A 14,895-nucleotide genomic window follows, 5' to 3' on the forward strand; every position below is an offset into this window, starting at 1 on the left:
GTCTTTGCAGAACAGTGGAAGCTGTTATAGATGCAAAGGGGAAATCAACTCCACATTAATACCTATGGTATGTGAATGACCTTTCAAAATTGTCAAAAGTTCCTGTAGGTGTAATGTGTAGATGTGCCAATACTTTGGTCCACATAAAGTATATACTGTAGTTACATAGTTTGATAAAAGACATAGGTCCATCGAGTTCAATCTTTTTTAATAAATTATACATTGTCCTATGGTAGATTATTTGTATCCCACATTGCTATTGGTTATTAGAAAAGCATTTACCCTATTATAGGATCTGCTATTACTATTTCTTGCAATAATGCATCCAAAGTCTGGTTGATCTATCTTTAAAGAACCCTTTCCTGTTTATCCCGGATTCACCTTTCCTCCACATGTAAATAATGTCTCCTAGTCCTTTGTTTGGATTGTCTGAGGAGTCTTTTTTTTCTAAGCTAAACAAGCCCGATTATTTTAACCTCCCATTATAAAAGAGACCTTCCATCCCACGTCATAATCTTGTTGCTCGCCTTTCCAATTCCCTATTACAGCTTTCCATTATCCTATTTAGGGCTCGCTCACATGAGCGTATAACACAGCCGAGTGCCCTCTGATGATTTATTGGATAGCAAAAACATGGCCCAATGTTATAGTATGGGGCAGAGCAGATCAGCGATTATTTTCTCATGGTGTGAGGGCTGTGGGCATCCAATATTCAGATCATGCACACCCATACAAGTCTATGGGTGCCTGTGCGAAATCAGAGTGTCATTAGCATATTCTCTCCCATGAAAGAACGTATGCCAGCATGAGCGAGCCCTTAGGCCACGTTCAGGACTTGTTCAGTATTTCACATCAGTATTTGTAATCCAAAACCAGGAGTGGGTGATAAATACAGAAGTGGTGGCGGGTTTCTATTATACTTTTCCTCTGATCGTTGCTCTTCTGATTTTGGCTTACAAATACTGATGAGAAATACTGACTAAATACTGAACGTGTGTATGGGGCCGTAGAATGTTGAGGCCAAAACTAGGAACCATATGCTAGATGTGGCCTTCAAACAATTTATAGAGGGGTAACATTACATTAGTAGTAGGGGTATTTATCTCTCTTTCAAAAGTCGACTATGGTCGCAATGGGCAACATCTTTCTTTTTATCTCCTTTCTAGCAGTTTTGATACATTTATCCAAAAATATACTAAAATGTCATAAATAGTATGGTTACAACATGTTAAAATATGAGATATTAAGAGGTTAAAACAGAAAGAACTATATAGCTGTTTTCCACAATCAGGAGTCTGCCATTACAAATGACAGGGCTGGGGTCTGGGATCGGTCGCTATGGGCAACAGCAGGTTTTCTTTTAGCGGCGTCTATACGTCTCCCAGGCTGTCGCACAAGAAGGACGTCACCCGAGGGAGCACTTTTGGGTGAAGCAATATGGCGGACCATATCCGAGTGTAGCAAAATGCCTCCTGCGGCCATTTGGTGTAGCAAGAGGGCGGCTCCTGTGAGCAGCAGATATTCCGGGCGCGGTCTGCTCGGGGGGCGGGCTCTCGGCGGCAGCATTGTCAGTCCCGCCTGGCAGCACGTCATCCCCGGAGCTGCTGCCTCGGTCCCGTGTGTCTCGGCGGCGGAGCTGCTGGAAGATGTGTGCGCTCTCGGCCTGGTTCTGGAATGAGCGCTTCTGGCTCCCGCAGAACGTCACCTGGGCGGACCTGGCGGACACGGAGAGCGGCGAGCAGTACCCGCGGGCTGGACACCTCCTGTACGCCTTCCCCACGGCGCTGGGGATCTTCGCATTCAGGCTGCTGTTCGAGAGGTGAGAGATGCCGGCACCGGGCACTACAGCTGCCAGCTCCTCCACTAATGACAGCTCCTCCACTGGTGGAAGCTCCACTGGTGTCAGTTCCTCTAGTGACAGCTCCTCCACTGGTGGAAGCTACACTGGTGTCAGCTCCTCTAGTGACAGCTCCTCCACTGGTGTCAGTTCCTCTAGTGACAGCTCCTCCACTGGTGTCAGTTCCTCTGGTGACCGCTCCTCCACTGGTGGAAGCTCCACTGGTGTCAGTTCCTCTGGTGACAGCTCCTCCACTGGTGGAAGCTACACTGGTGTCAGTTCCTCTGGTGACAGCTCCTCCACTGGTGGAAGCTACACTGGTGTCAGTTCCTCTGGTGACAGCTCCTCCACTGGTGGAAGCTACACTGGTGTCAGTTCCTCTGGTGACAGCTCCTCCACTGGTGGAAGCTACACTGGTGTCAGCTCCTCTAGTGACAGCTCCTCCACTGGTGGAAGCTCCACTGTTGTCAGTTCCTCTGGTGACAGTTCCTCTAGTGACAGCTCCTCCACTGGTGGAAGCTACACTGGTGTCAGCTCCTCTAGTGACAGCTCCTCCACTGGTGTCAGTTCCTCTAGTGACAGCTCCTCCACTGGTGTCAGTTCCTCTGGTGACCGCTCCTCCACTGGTGGAAGCTCCACTGGTGTCAGTTCCTCTGGTGACAGCTCCTCCACTGGTGGAAGCTCCACTGTTGTCAGTTCCTCTGGTGACAGCTACTCCACTGGTGTCAGTTCCTCTGGTGACAGCTCCTCCACTGGTGGAAGCTACACTGGTGTCAGCTCCTCTAGTGACAGCTCCTCCACTGGTGGAAGCTCCACTGTTGTCAGTTCCTCTGGTGACAGTTCCTCTGGTGACAGCTCCTCCACTGGTGTCAGTTCCCCTGGTGACAGCTCCTCCACTGGTGGAAGCTCCTCTGGTGACAGCTCCTCCACTGGTGTCAGTTCCTCTGGTGACAGCTCCTCCACTGGTGGAAGCTACACTGGTGTCAGCTCCTCTAGTGACAGCTCCTCCACTGGTGTCAGCTCCTCTAGTGACAGCTCCTCCACTGGTGTCAGCTCCTCTAGTGACAGCTCCTCCACTGGTGTCAGTTCCTCTAGTGACCGCTCCTCCACTGGTGGAAGCTCCACTGGTGTCAGTTCCTCTGGTGACAGCTCCTCCACTGGTGGAAGCTCCACTGGTGACAGCTCCTCCACTGGTGTCAGTTCCTCTGGTGACAGCTCCTCCACTGGTGGAAGCTCCACTGGTGTCAGGTCCTCTGGTGGAAGCTCCACTGGTGTCAGCTCCTCCACTTCTGGAAGCTCCACTGGTGTCAGTTCCTCTGGTGGAAGCTCCACTGGTGTCAGTTCCTCTAGTGACAGCTCCTCCACTGGTGTCAGTTCCTCTAGTGACAGCTCCTCCACTGGTGGAAGCTCCACTGGTGTCAGTTCCTCTAGTGACAGCTCCTCCACTGGTGGAAGCTCCACTGGTGTCAGTTCCTCTAGTGACAGCTGCTCCACTGGTGTCAGTTCCTCTAGTGACAGCTCCTCCACTGGTGGAAGCTCCACTGGTGTCAGTTCCTCTAGTGACAGCTCCTCCACTGGTGTCAGCTCCTCTAGTGTCAGCTCCTCTAGTGTCAGCTCCTGCACTGGTGTCAGCTCCTGCACTGGTGTCAGCTCCTTTAGTGACAGCTCCTCCACTGGTGTCAGTTCCTCTAGTGACAGCTCCTCCACTGGTGTCAGTTCCTCTAGTGACAGCTCCTCCACTGGTGGAAGCTCCACTGGTGTCAGTACCTCTGGTGGCAGCTCCACTGGTGGCAGCTTGTCCACTGGTGGCAGCTCCTTTAGTGACAGCTCCACTAATGGCAGCTCGTCTATTGGTGGCAGCGCCTCCTACCTGATCATTAAAGGGGTGCTCCACTCCTGAGCACATCACTGAGCAGTGCGAGGCTCAGCTGACAGCAGGGCTGTGAGGTCATGGCAGCCGACCTCCTGCCAGCAGCCTCACCTTAGGGCCTCCATTGTCTCCTGCCTGGAGTTGGCCTCACATCTGTCATTCACCTGTGGTCAGAGAGGGTTTGTGTCCTGATGACCATCACTTATCAGGGTCTTCTCTCTGCAGCCATTATTTGACCTCAGGTCTGTACTTCAGCACCAACTGTTGTACAACTACAGCACCCAACGTCTGAAGTAATCTGCCATCTGTCACTCCGTCCTTTGGTGCGGGAGGGTCTTTTCTCTCTAATTGCTGATCCACATCAGTCCTATGATCCCCCGGAGATTCGCCCCCAACGGTGTCTGACGGCAGCTGTTCCTGGTGTACGGCGCAGTGTCCAGGTCTTGTGCTGCACACTACAGGGGAAGTACACGCCATATACCCGTCCTACTAGCAGGACCCCACCTGTACATGTGTCTGGAGCTTGCCCTGAAAAACAAACCCTCCACCATGGAGACTGTTATTACTGCTCCTTCTTTAGGGTAATGGGAGCTGCTGCTTCACAGAGAAGGTTCTCACTAAACCCATCAAGCAGTTGTTCAGTAAAATATTTTATCATCCCAAGGATAGGTGATAGGCTAACTTGTTGATCGGCGGGGGTCTGTCCTTTGGGGCACTTTTATGCCAGCTAGAAGGAGCAGCAGTGCGCATGCACGATCTCCACTCTCTTTATTCCCTGTGGGGCTGCGAGCGCTGCACTCAGCTCTTACTAGCAGCCTTATACAGAATGAATGGAGCGGTCGTGCCTCCGACCTTTTATGCCATCTCATAACATGGATAAATGTTTTTTGCTCTGTTGGTCCCTGCTGAGGGGGCGCCCACCAATTAGTTCTTGCCTTTCCTGCAGATAGGTGATAACTTGTTTTAATTGGACAAACCCTTTAAATGGAGCCTGTCCGCAGGGTTTCCCCATATAAAGTACGGCCACCACCATTAAAGGGATATTCCTGTGTCCAAGATCCTATCCTAATATGTAGTAGGTGTAATAATAATAATAATAATAATTAATAATATAATATTAGCAAATACCTCCAATTAGAAATGTAGTATAGTATTTCTCATTCGCTATGTCTCTTTCCTCATGTGCAGACATCGCAGGACCTTAGGTATCCATGGTTACGACCACTGATAAAGTGACAGCTAGCTAGCTGCTAGTGGTCATAACCGTGGATACCTAAGGTCTTGTATTGCCTGCACATGAAGAAAGAGACATATTAAATCAAAAATACTACACTACATCTACATTTCTAATTGGAGATATTTGCTAATATTATTTTTATTACACCTACTACATATTGGGATATGATCTTGGAGATGAGAATACCCCTTTGAGGCTTCTTTTACAGCATATTAGTAAGCTGTATGTAAGTCCCCAATCCCCTCTGCATAGTATGACAAAGACCTTTTCATTATACTCGCATACGGTGCGGTCCAGTGGGCGTCTGTGGTCTAATTGCCATCCTGCATCATCCAGATAGTGTCCCCCAATTGCGCTCCTGCGCAGGTGCGCTTTGCTCTGCTGAGGACAGACATAGTCCTGAAGTGCGCATGCGTCGGATTTACTTTCAGGTTATCGGCGCTCTTTGACCTTTCCCGGCGTATGCGCACTACGTCACTTTGCTCTGCTCTCGGCAGGATAGCGAAGTACACCTGCACAGGAGTGCCATGGGGCACACTGTGTAGATGATGTAGGATGCGTCATCCACCTGAAGCAGGGAAGGACTACGGTGATCGTAAGAAGTGAGTAGGTGCTGGATCAAGGCCAGAGACACCCCTCAGACCGGACCGCCCCGTAGGGGGTTATAATAAAAGGTATTTTTTGTGCTATGCAGGGGGGATTGGGGGCTTATATTCAGCTTACCAGAATACTGTAAAAAGGCATTAAAGATGGTGGCCATACTTTTATTTTAGGGAAAACCTGGTCCCTTGAAACTGGTTTTTCACCTGAGAGAACTGTTGTCACGGGTGTGTCAGAAGTGACAGACAGTTGTCCTGCAGTTGGTTGCAGGAGATCTTTGTTTGGCATTAGACACCTTCTTAGAGGCTGTCTCTCTAGGACCCAGCGGCTACCTTTCTCTTGCTAATTAATATCCTGGCCTGGGTGTATAAATACCCGCTGTTTGCTAGAGGGAGGTGCCGGCGGTACTCACATTACCTTTTGTGAAGGCTTGGAGCTAGTGCAGTACTTCTTCCTCTCCGGTGCTAAGAGGACGTGTGTTCATCTCCTGAAGTCGACTAAAAGCTAAGCGATCTTCCCTTGTTTGTTCCCCCTTGTTGTCTTTAGTTGTCAGTGGGGATTGACTAGCCCTCATCCCCTCCCTTCCCTAGCCAGGGAAAGACAGAGTGAGGTTCCTGTGCGGTGATTGGTGCAGAACCAACATAGGGACGTTAGAGGAGACAGGGTGATATAGATCAGCTTAGGAGATCTCCACTCCCCCCGTTCCCTAGAGTCTGGGCCCCCTTTTCCCTTCATGTTGCACTTAGTCTTTCCTACACCTTGCGTGACATTTATTCACTCAGCCAAGCATTCATGTGCTCTCTATGGGGAGAGTGGAGTAATTGCATGTCCACAGTCCTACGTCAGACCATTAATATACCACTGATGCACTGTATACAAGTCGTTCGGCGCTTGTTTACTGACCTGTTTTTCATAGACTGACAAACGATGATGTGGAAAGGGATCAGTAATCCGATCGTCCTGTCCCCCTACAACCACACGGTATCGGCAGCACATTCCTTGTTTACACAGAGCTATGTGCTGCCGACAACGATGAATTTTTTGCCAGTATTAATGATCCGATCATCTGATGAGAGGGTGTGTTGCTTGTCTGCCTGATTGCTGGCATGTTTCCCCAATATTCCTGCATAATCGGGAAGGAGCGTTCCCACTATGCGCTCGTCTAAAGCGCCATAAGCTGCTGCCCTGCCTTATTTGCTCGCAGAACAAAAAGATGGGGTGATAGAATTACAGCTGCTTGATCCTAATGGTGTAGGACGCCCATTAGTAGCCTAAACAGCTAATATAAAGGGAGTGTGCCCTGTGCAGGTTACATGGGCGTCAGTGGGTCTCTTCTTCCTTGTCTAATGACTGATGGAAAGGTCACCACTAGAAGCGCCCACACATCGATGAGCGACCTCTGTAAGCTGGTAGCTGTGTCCAGAGCGTGAAACCCCTTGTAAAATATAATTGCTAAAAAATCTAATATATTAGTCATCAGTACTTCCTTGTGTTATGTAACACACAGCCCACATTAGTCAGTTGTGGCTGAAAAATCCACACACAAAAAAGCTTACTTTTGTTTTTTTTTTCATTTATTTATGATGCGGTTGTGTAAAATGCATTTCTTTCTGCCTCTTTTTTTCAGTGTCTTAAGAATTGAGACTTTTGCTTCTTTACCACATGGAAAAACCAGTACCATATCCGGCCTTAGGGCTCTCACACTGCGTATAACACGGCGGCGTGCTGTGTGATGATTTATCGGATAGCACTCAGCCCAATGTTGTTCTATGGGGCAGTGCAGATCTGCGATCATTTTCTCATTCTGATTCGGCATGAGGAAACAATGTCAGCATGCTGCGAATGGCTCCGATATTAGGATCATGCACGCCCATACAAGTCTATGGGTGCGTGTGAAACATCGGACTGCACTCAGATGTCATCTGAGTGCAGTCCGATTACCGCAGGCACAGAGAATATGGAGAAATTAAGTTCTCCATCTTCTTCTCACCTGTGTTGCGATTCTCTCATGCGAGAGATTCGGATCAATCTCTGACCGAATTTGATCCGAGTGTCATTAGAATAATCTGCCCCATTCTCTCGCAATAATCGTCGCTGGTGTGCGCAAACCTTTAGTGTTTTTCCCACTGTAATCAATAGGAAGCTTAATCAGAGAGTATTTGAAATGGATTTTCATCTGCATGCATGTGTATGTTTTCACCACGTGTGGGCATATCTCAGTGTCTACTCCAAAATCCCTCTCCCCATGAAAAAAACTCCACATGACCATACATTTAGTTTATACATCTGTTTCATCAGATTCCAGGACATCGAGAGTCTCTCTCCCCATAGAAGTAAATGGAGCCTTAAATAAAGGATCCGTACAGACTCGACACATCTGTGTTCAGGATCATTATAATAGAGAAAACCTCTTTACACCTTCCCTCATTTACAAACTTATATTTTCCTAAGAGCATTTATTACCTATCCACAGGTTAGGCTATAAATCTCTGAATGGTGCTGATCTTACTGCTGGGGTTATTGAGAGAATGGGGATCCCAGAGACCCTTGTGTGAATGGAGTTGTTTGCATGCTTGATCACCACATTATTCACTTTTTTATGGGACTGATGGAGACAGCAGACTTGTCAGACTCCTGTGAGTGATGGGAGCTGTTGTCCTATATGTGCACAACAGCTTGACTCACATAGGGGTCTTTGGGACCCCTGTTCTAGTAATCATGGACTTCCTAGTGGTCTGACCCCCAGCGATCATACATGGATCACTTACCTGTGCATAGGCAAATGTTTTTTGCCTATAATAATAATAATAATAATAGTTTATTTTTATAGCGCCAACATATTCCGCAGCACTTTACAAATTTTAGGGGGGACTTATACAGAATAAGCATATCTCATATCGAACGGAGTGAGGGCCCTGCTCGCGAGCTTACAGTCTATGAGGAAGTGGGGGAGACACAAAAGGTAAAAAGGACATATATTGTATAATGCAGCCTTGATATACTGAATAGGATAAATAATAATACATGGACTGGTCGCCAGCCAGTATGTGTGCAGTCCTGACAGAGGCTTTTATGTGCATGGTTGGTTTGAACCCGAAGTTGAAGAAGATTTTAATATGGGGGAAAGCTGGGATGGACAGAGTGTGTTTAGGCGATACGCCAGTCTAAAGAAATGTGTTTTTAGGGTTCGCTTGAAACTGTGGGTATTGGGAATTAATCGAACTGTCCTGGGTAGTGCATTCCAGAGAATTGGCGCAGCACGCGAGAAATCTTGGAGACGGGAGTGGGAAGTTCGGATTATGGAGGATTTTAGTTTCAAGTCATTTGCAGAACGGAGGGCACGTGTAGGGTGGTAGACTGAGACAAGGGAGGAGATGTAGGGGGGTACTGAAGCATGGAGCGCTTTGTGGGTAAGCGTGATAAGTTTAAAACGAACTCTATATTGGATGGGCAACCAATGCAATGACTGGCACAGGGAAGAGGCATCTGAGTAGCGGTTGGCGAGGAATATGATCCTGGCTGCTGCGTTCAGGACGGATTGGAGAGGGGAGAGTTTAGTAAGAGGGAGACCGATTAGTAGAGCGTTGCAATAGTCAAGACGAGAATGAATAAGAGCGACAGTAAGAGTTTTTGCCGAGTCAAATGTGAGAAAAGTCCTGATTCTTGAGATGTTTTTGAGGTGTAGATGACATGAACGAGCGAGTGATTTGATGTGAGGAGTGAAAGAAAGATCTGAATCAAAAATGACCCCAAGACAGCGGGCTTGTAGCTGGGGAGTAATGGTTGAGCCACAAACGGAGATGGCAATATCGGGCACAGGTAGATTAATGGAGGGAGGAAAGACGAGTAGTTCAGTTTTTGACAGATTCAGTTTTAGGTAGAGGGAGGACATAATGTTAGACACAGCAGAAAGACAATCACTGGTCTTTTGTAATAATGCAGGGGTGATGTCCGGAGCAGAGGTGTATAATTGGGTGTCATCAGCATAGAGATGGTACTGAAAACCGAATCTACTGATTGTTTGTCCAATAGGAGCGGTGTATAAGGAGAAAAGAAGGGGGCCTAGGACTGATCCTTGAGGAACCCCGACAGTAAGAGGAAGTAGGGAGGAGGAGGAGCCGGCAAAAGACACAGAGAAGGAGCGGTCAGAGAGATAAGAGGAGAACCAGGAGAGAACCGTGTCCTTGAGGCCAATAGTGCGGAGCATAGTGAGGAGGAGCTGGTGATCCACAGTGTCAAATGCTGCAGAGAGATCCAGGAGAATCAGCAGGGAGTAGTGACCATTAGATTTAGCTGTTAGTAGATCATTAGAGACTTTAGTGAGGGCAGTTTCAGTAGAATGTAAAGAGCGGAAACCAGATTGTAAAGGGTCAAGAAGAGAGTTGTCTGAGAGATAGCGGATTAGACGGGAGTGGACCAGGCGTTCCAGGAGTTTAGAGATAAAGGGAAGATTGGAAACAGGTCTGTAGTTGGCCGTGCAGTTCTGGTCGAGGGATGGTTTTTTTAAGTAATGGTTGTATGCTGGCGTGTTTAAAAGAAGAGGGAAAGATACCAGATGAGAGGGAAAGGTTGAAAATTTTAGTTAGGTGAGAGGTGACAGCTGGAGCAAGGGACTGAAGGAGATGTGAGGGAATAGGGTCGCTGGTGCAGGTGGTAGGGCGAGAAGATGCAAGGAGCCTGATCACTTCATCTTCCGTGACTGGTTCGAAGTCAGAAAATGAGCAAGATACAATGTGGCGGGGGGGAGCATGCATAACATTTGGGGATTGGGAGAAAATTTCCTGTCGGATATGGTCAATTTTTTCTTTGAAATAGTTAGCCAGATCGTCAGCGCTGAGGTCGGTGGTCGGGGCCTGTGCTGTTTGATTGAGGAGAGAATGAAACGTGTCAAAGAGTCGTTTAGGATTATTGGAAAGTGAGATGATGAGGTTGTTAAAGTAGGTTTGTTTGGAGAGGTGAAGGGCAGAGTTATATGTTTTCAGCATAAATTTATAGTGGAGGAAATCTTCGGGCAGATTTGATTTTCTCCACCTTTAATGGAATCTGTCACCAGGTCTTTGCCACCTAATCTGAGAGCAGCATAACATAGCGGCAGAGATCCGGATTCCAGTGATGTAACTTTGTGGACTGCTTGCTGTAGTTTTGATAAAATCACAGCTTTATCAGCAGGAGATTATCACTAGAGGACTAGTAAATCTGCTGCCATTTAGTCCTCTGTATTCATGAGCTCTGTATAACCCAAACACACCAAGGATTGGCATCTTTCTGCCTATGTACACTGGTGTGGGCGGGGTTATACAGAGCTCAGCATTCAGAGAGCTGCTAGATCTGCAGCAGAGAAAACAGGGATTTTATCAAACAGATGATGTAGCAAAACCTAGTGATAGATTCCCTTTAAGCAGGTGCCCCCCACTATAAGTTATCAGTATCACATTGCTGAAGGCCCAACACCTGGCAGCCCACCAGCTCCAGCCACTGTCATAGCTGGTAACAGCTGAACCATGGATATGCTTTGTGTCGCCCCACTACTAATTTATCCTAAGAATAGGGTCTCAATCTCATAATGGAAACCCCTTTAATAAACACAACTGCTGAAGTAGATGCAGACAAAACCTCTTGTTTCTCGGCACCTATTTGTCAGCCATTGTTACAGTGTACTAGACTCTGTGAGTTCATGCACCCTTCTATTGCTGTGTCTGTATGGGGACGGGGGTTTAAACCCCTGTTTTGCCCTGAAGTTGCGTCTGGAATCGCCTATACCCATGCTCTGTGCTCCCTGCTCGCCTCCGGTTATTGCACTGGCAGCTGCTGTTACCATAGTGTCTGTGGACGGTACAAAGGTTGGCTTCTTAGACATAAATGTTGTTGTCTTCGTTTGGTTAGTCCAGATTTATTTTTTGGCAATAGAGCGCAGACCTCTTACTACGAAGTCTTGTGACCTGAGGAACGTTACCACTAAAAATCTTCTTGGTCTTGTTTGTACGTGGAGTATGATGGCGTAACAGAATGACAGGCAGGACGCAGAGAACGTGTAGTGAATTATCAGTGTAGAATCCTCCCCAAATATTCCCCACAGAAGTATGGTAATGTGAGGCCATTAAGTCCCCATACACTTTCTGCAGACAAGCCGTGGACACAATGGCATCCTGCTAATTAAAAAAAAAAGGCAGCAAGCTCCATGCAACATGTGCAGATTTTGGAGTGGGTATCTGGTCGCTCCACACACCGCATGGCCCCGGCATTAGGTAAAATCTAGTGCTAGTAGTCCTACGTCCCCTGTATATATGAAGGTAGTGCTCTCCTCACCCCTGATGGTGGTAATGAGCCGGCTGCTGTGTATATTTGCGTACATGGCAGCCTGTCAGTCATCATGGGCAGGGAGCGCCCTCATTACAGCTACATTTCCACTGTTTTCTTTTCTCTCAATATTTGTGCCGTTTTGGGTAATAACGAGAAGCCATGTGTAGCTTTATATCCTGCTCATAGTAAAGGCAGCGAATTCAGCTGACAGATCCACTTATCGTAAATGGCGTACACCGGTGATTATTGTGGGGAAAGCGCCACCGGCTATGACATAAAGGCCTACATACGCTTCCACCATTTTCAAACAATGGTGGTCTCCTGACCCTGTTCTGCCCGGTGAGGCTCTTGCAGCGTCCAGGCAATGATCGAATTGAAAGGTGGCATTAATTTCACCAAACTATAGCAGTTTCCATTCAATTCTATGAAAATCAAACAGCCAAAGATGAATGTAGTGCTTACTGCACCCGGCTTGGGTTGGGATTGGGGAATCGGAGGTGGACCCCACCTATTATACAGTTGTGACACACCCTGTGGATGTACCCTGTCCACTTGGACTGGCCTACAGGAGAATCCTCCGGTGGGCCCCTATGCAAGAGTGGCCACCACCCTCTTATAAGAGCAGTATTTTACTTGGCACTATGTACAGACAAAGGCAGCATCTTATTCATGTAACAATCTACCCGGGTCATTGTTATATACATTTGTGATTGATGATAATGTTACATTTGCATGTAGCTGAACAGTGGGGCCCTGGAGTTGGTTACTGGTGGGCCCTTGGCACCCCAGCCTGACACTGTGTGAGACCATTCAGGGGACGCTTCTGACTTGGCAGCCGGTGTGCTGTGTGTTGCTAACCGCATTGGGTTGCTTGGCATTGATCCATCCTGATCATGGTCATAAAAGAGACTTTGTTTCATAAGCAACCTTCAGGCACTCCCTCCACAAAAAGTGATACAGAAAGTGTCCAAGGTTAAATGCCTAATACATGTTAAAGGAGTTTTCCACTCTTGATTTAACCTCTCCCCCCACCCATCCCCAATGCAGTTTGCGGTCAGTGTCCCCCGCTGGTCTTGGCACTTTTTGGTACAGATGTGACTGCTGCAGCCTCGGTGCTGATGATTGGTGTGTGACCCAGGCAGTCCTGGAGGAGGTGCATCAGGAGGACCGGTTATGTAATTGCATTTTATTTTAGTGCATTCTGCTTGTTTCTTAAAGGGGAGAGTAAAATAATTGGTGGTGGAAAGCCCCATTTAAAGAAAAAAAATGCCTATTTACACTTCTAGCTGAACTTAGAATTCTAAGTATTTTTTGTCACTATTTTTAATCTCCTAAATGATCTGTTACAGGAAACTGATATAAATGACGTCCACATATTTTAGGTCCTAAGTTTTGTGGATAAAACGTATCAGCAAAGTGCTAATTTTACCAGTGTGCCATGCAATGTTTCAAAATGGCTTTTGCAATATGACATTTGTCAAGAAATGGAGGTTTTAGATTTGTGTGTATGTGTATATATATATATATATATATATATATATATATATATATATATATATATATATATATATATATAATATCTCCTAGTACTTCAAGACCTTGGTAAATGTAGTATTGTGGAGGGTATCTGATGGCTGGGTCAATCACTGGATGTCCAGAGTATGGGACTTGGGAGACCCCTATTTGAATGGAGCGGTGGTGTTATATGTGAGCTGCCGCTTAATTGTTACTCTGTGCTGGAGATGGCTGAGCGCTGTACTTGGCTAACTCCAGCAGTCCTATAAGCAATCAATGAAGTGGTAGCATGCTTGCTCAGTCATTATTCCATTTAAATAGACCTTTTTATTAAACTTTTCATGTTGAACTGGACACACAGTATAGTTGTGGTTGCAGAGCAGAATAATGTATAATATATATATATATATATATATATATATATATATATTTTAGAATTCACCTCTATGCGGAGGTATTAACAAAATATTTGGCACTTAGTAAGTTAATTTTCTTTAAATCCAAGTGGGCGTTTTCATTGGAAGTGTACTTCTTCCCCCTGTATGACATTGACCAATCATAAGCAGGCAGCAGCACTCCGGGAAACAACACACATCCACCATAGCTTAGAACAGGCTACTCTTGTGTGAGATGTAATGACAGCCCTGATCTCGCTGCAGAGCGATTTACAAGTTGCTGTGCATTGTCATTACGAAAACCTTTTGGAGTTTTCATCGCCTGACAGTCCCTGTAGGGGTGTGGGCAGTACAGCTGAGTTTCACTGTGTCACAGTACAAACTCTTCCATTAACTCTGCTTTCATAGTGCTGCCACCTCTGCTGTACCGTTTCCCCCTCCCCAATTGGACAGCCAGAAGATGAAAGATTATAGGTGTCATGACAATCAGGTCTGCTGTGCTCACAGCAACTTGTATTCACTCTGCAGAGAAATCAAAGATCGGATTATATGTCTCACAGTGAGAAACCTGCTCTAAGCTATTGTTCCTCTTCCTTTTGTGTTGCTGCTTGCTTATGATTGGTCAACATCATTCAGGGAGAAATACAGGACCCCAGTGAAAAAATGTCTGGTAACACCCATTAGGACCTAATGAAAATTAACTCATTAGCGTCCAAATACTTTAATAGCCCCACAACGGGGAGGCAAAATTAAAATAACAAAAACAAAAAAATACCATGTTTTATTCTGCTCTGCAACTTCTATTACATTGTCCAGTTTATGAAAAATTTGGTAAGTCCTCAAAGTGGGGCCCTTCAAAGCTCAATACTTGGGAGCAACGGGACCCTCAGCGATAAGGTGTCCTGTAAATGTGATAAGTTATCTTTATGGTAACTCCTTTATGCCTTGTAGTCCTAGCATAGGCCTTTTCCAGTTCAGAACTGGTTTCATTGGTGTTTTGTTAAAGCATTTCAAGACAAGGATCCATTTTGGTCTTTCGCCTCACCCCATGTGCTTCACTTTTCAGTCCGTCCCAATAATCTGTAGGTGTGAATGCACCTTTAGACCTGAATTGTGTCTTGGATTATTTACTTTGCTGCAC

At 46.5% G+C, this 14,895-nt stretch overlaps 1 protein-coding gene across 1 annotated transcript in view; it reads left to right on the top strand.

Moving 5' to 3' along the window:
- Positions 1–1,460: 1,460 nt before the first annotated feature.
- Positions 1,461–14,895, top strand: part of CERS5 (ceramide synthase 5) — a 72,276-nt gene continuing 58,841 nt past the window's right edge. The window contains exon 1 of the mRNA XM_073662805.1: positions 1,461–1,819. Coding sequence (XP_073518906.1) covers positions 1,647–1,819 — 173 coding nt within the window. The 5' untranslated portion in view covers positions 1,461–1,646. The remainder of the gene's footprint in view (positions 1,820–14,895) is intronic.

The sequence above is a fragment of the Phyllobates terribilis genome, unplaced genomic scaffold (genome assembly GCF_046119375.1).
Source record: "Phyllobates terribilis strain yellow unplaced genomic scaffold, ASM4611937v1 Scaffold_2__4_contigs__length_985480577, whole genome shotgun sequence".
Lineage (NCBI taxonomy): Eukaryota > Metazoa > Chordata > Amphibia > Anura > Dendrobatidae > Phyllobates > Phyllobates terribilis.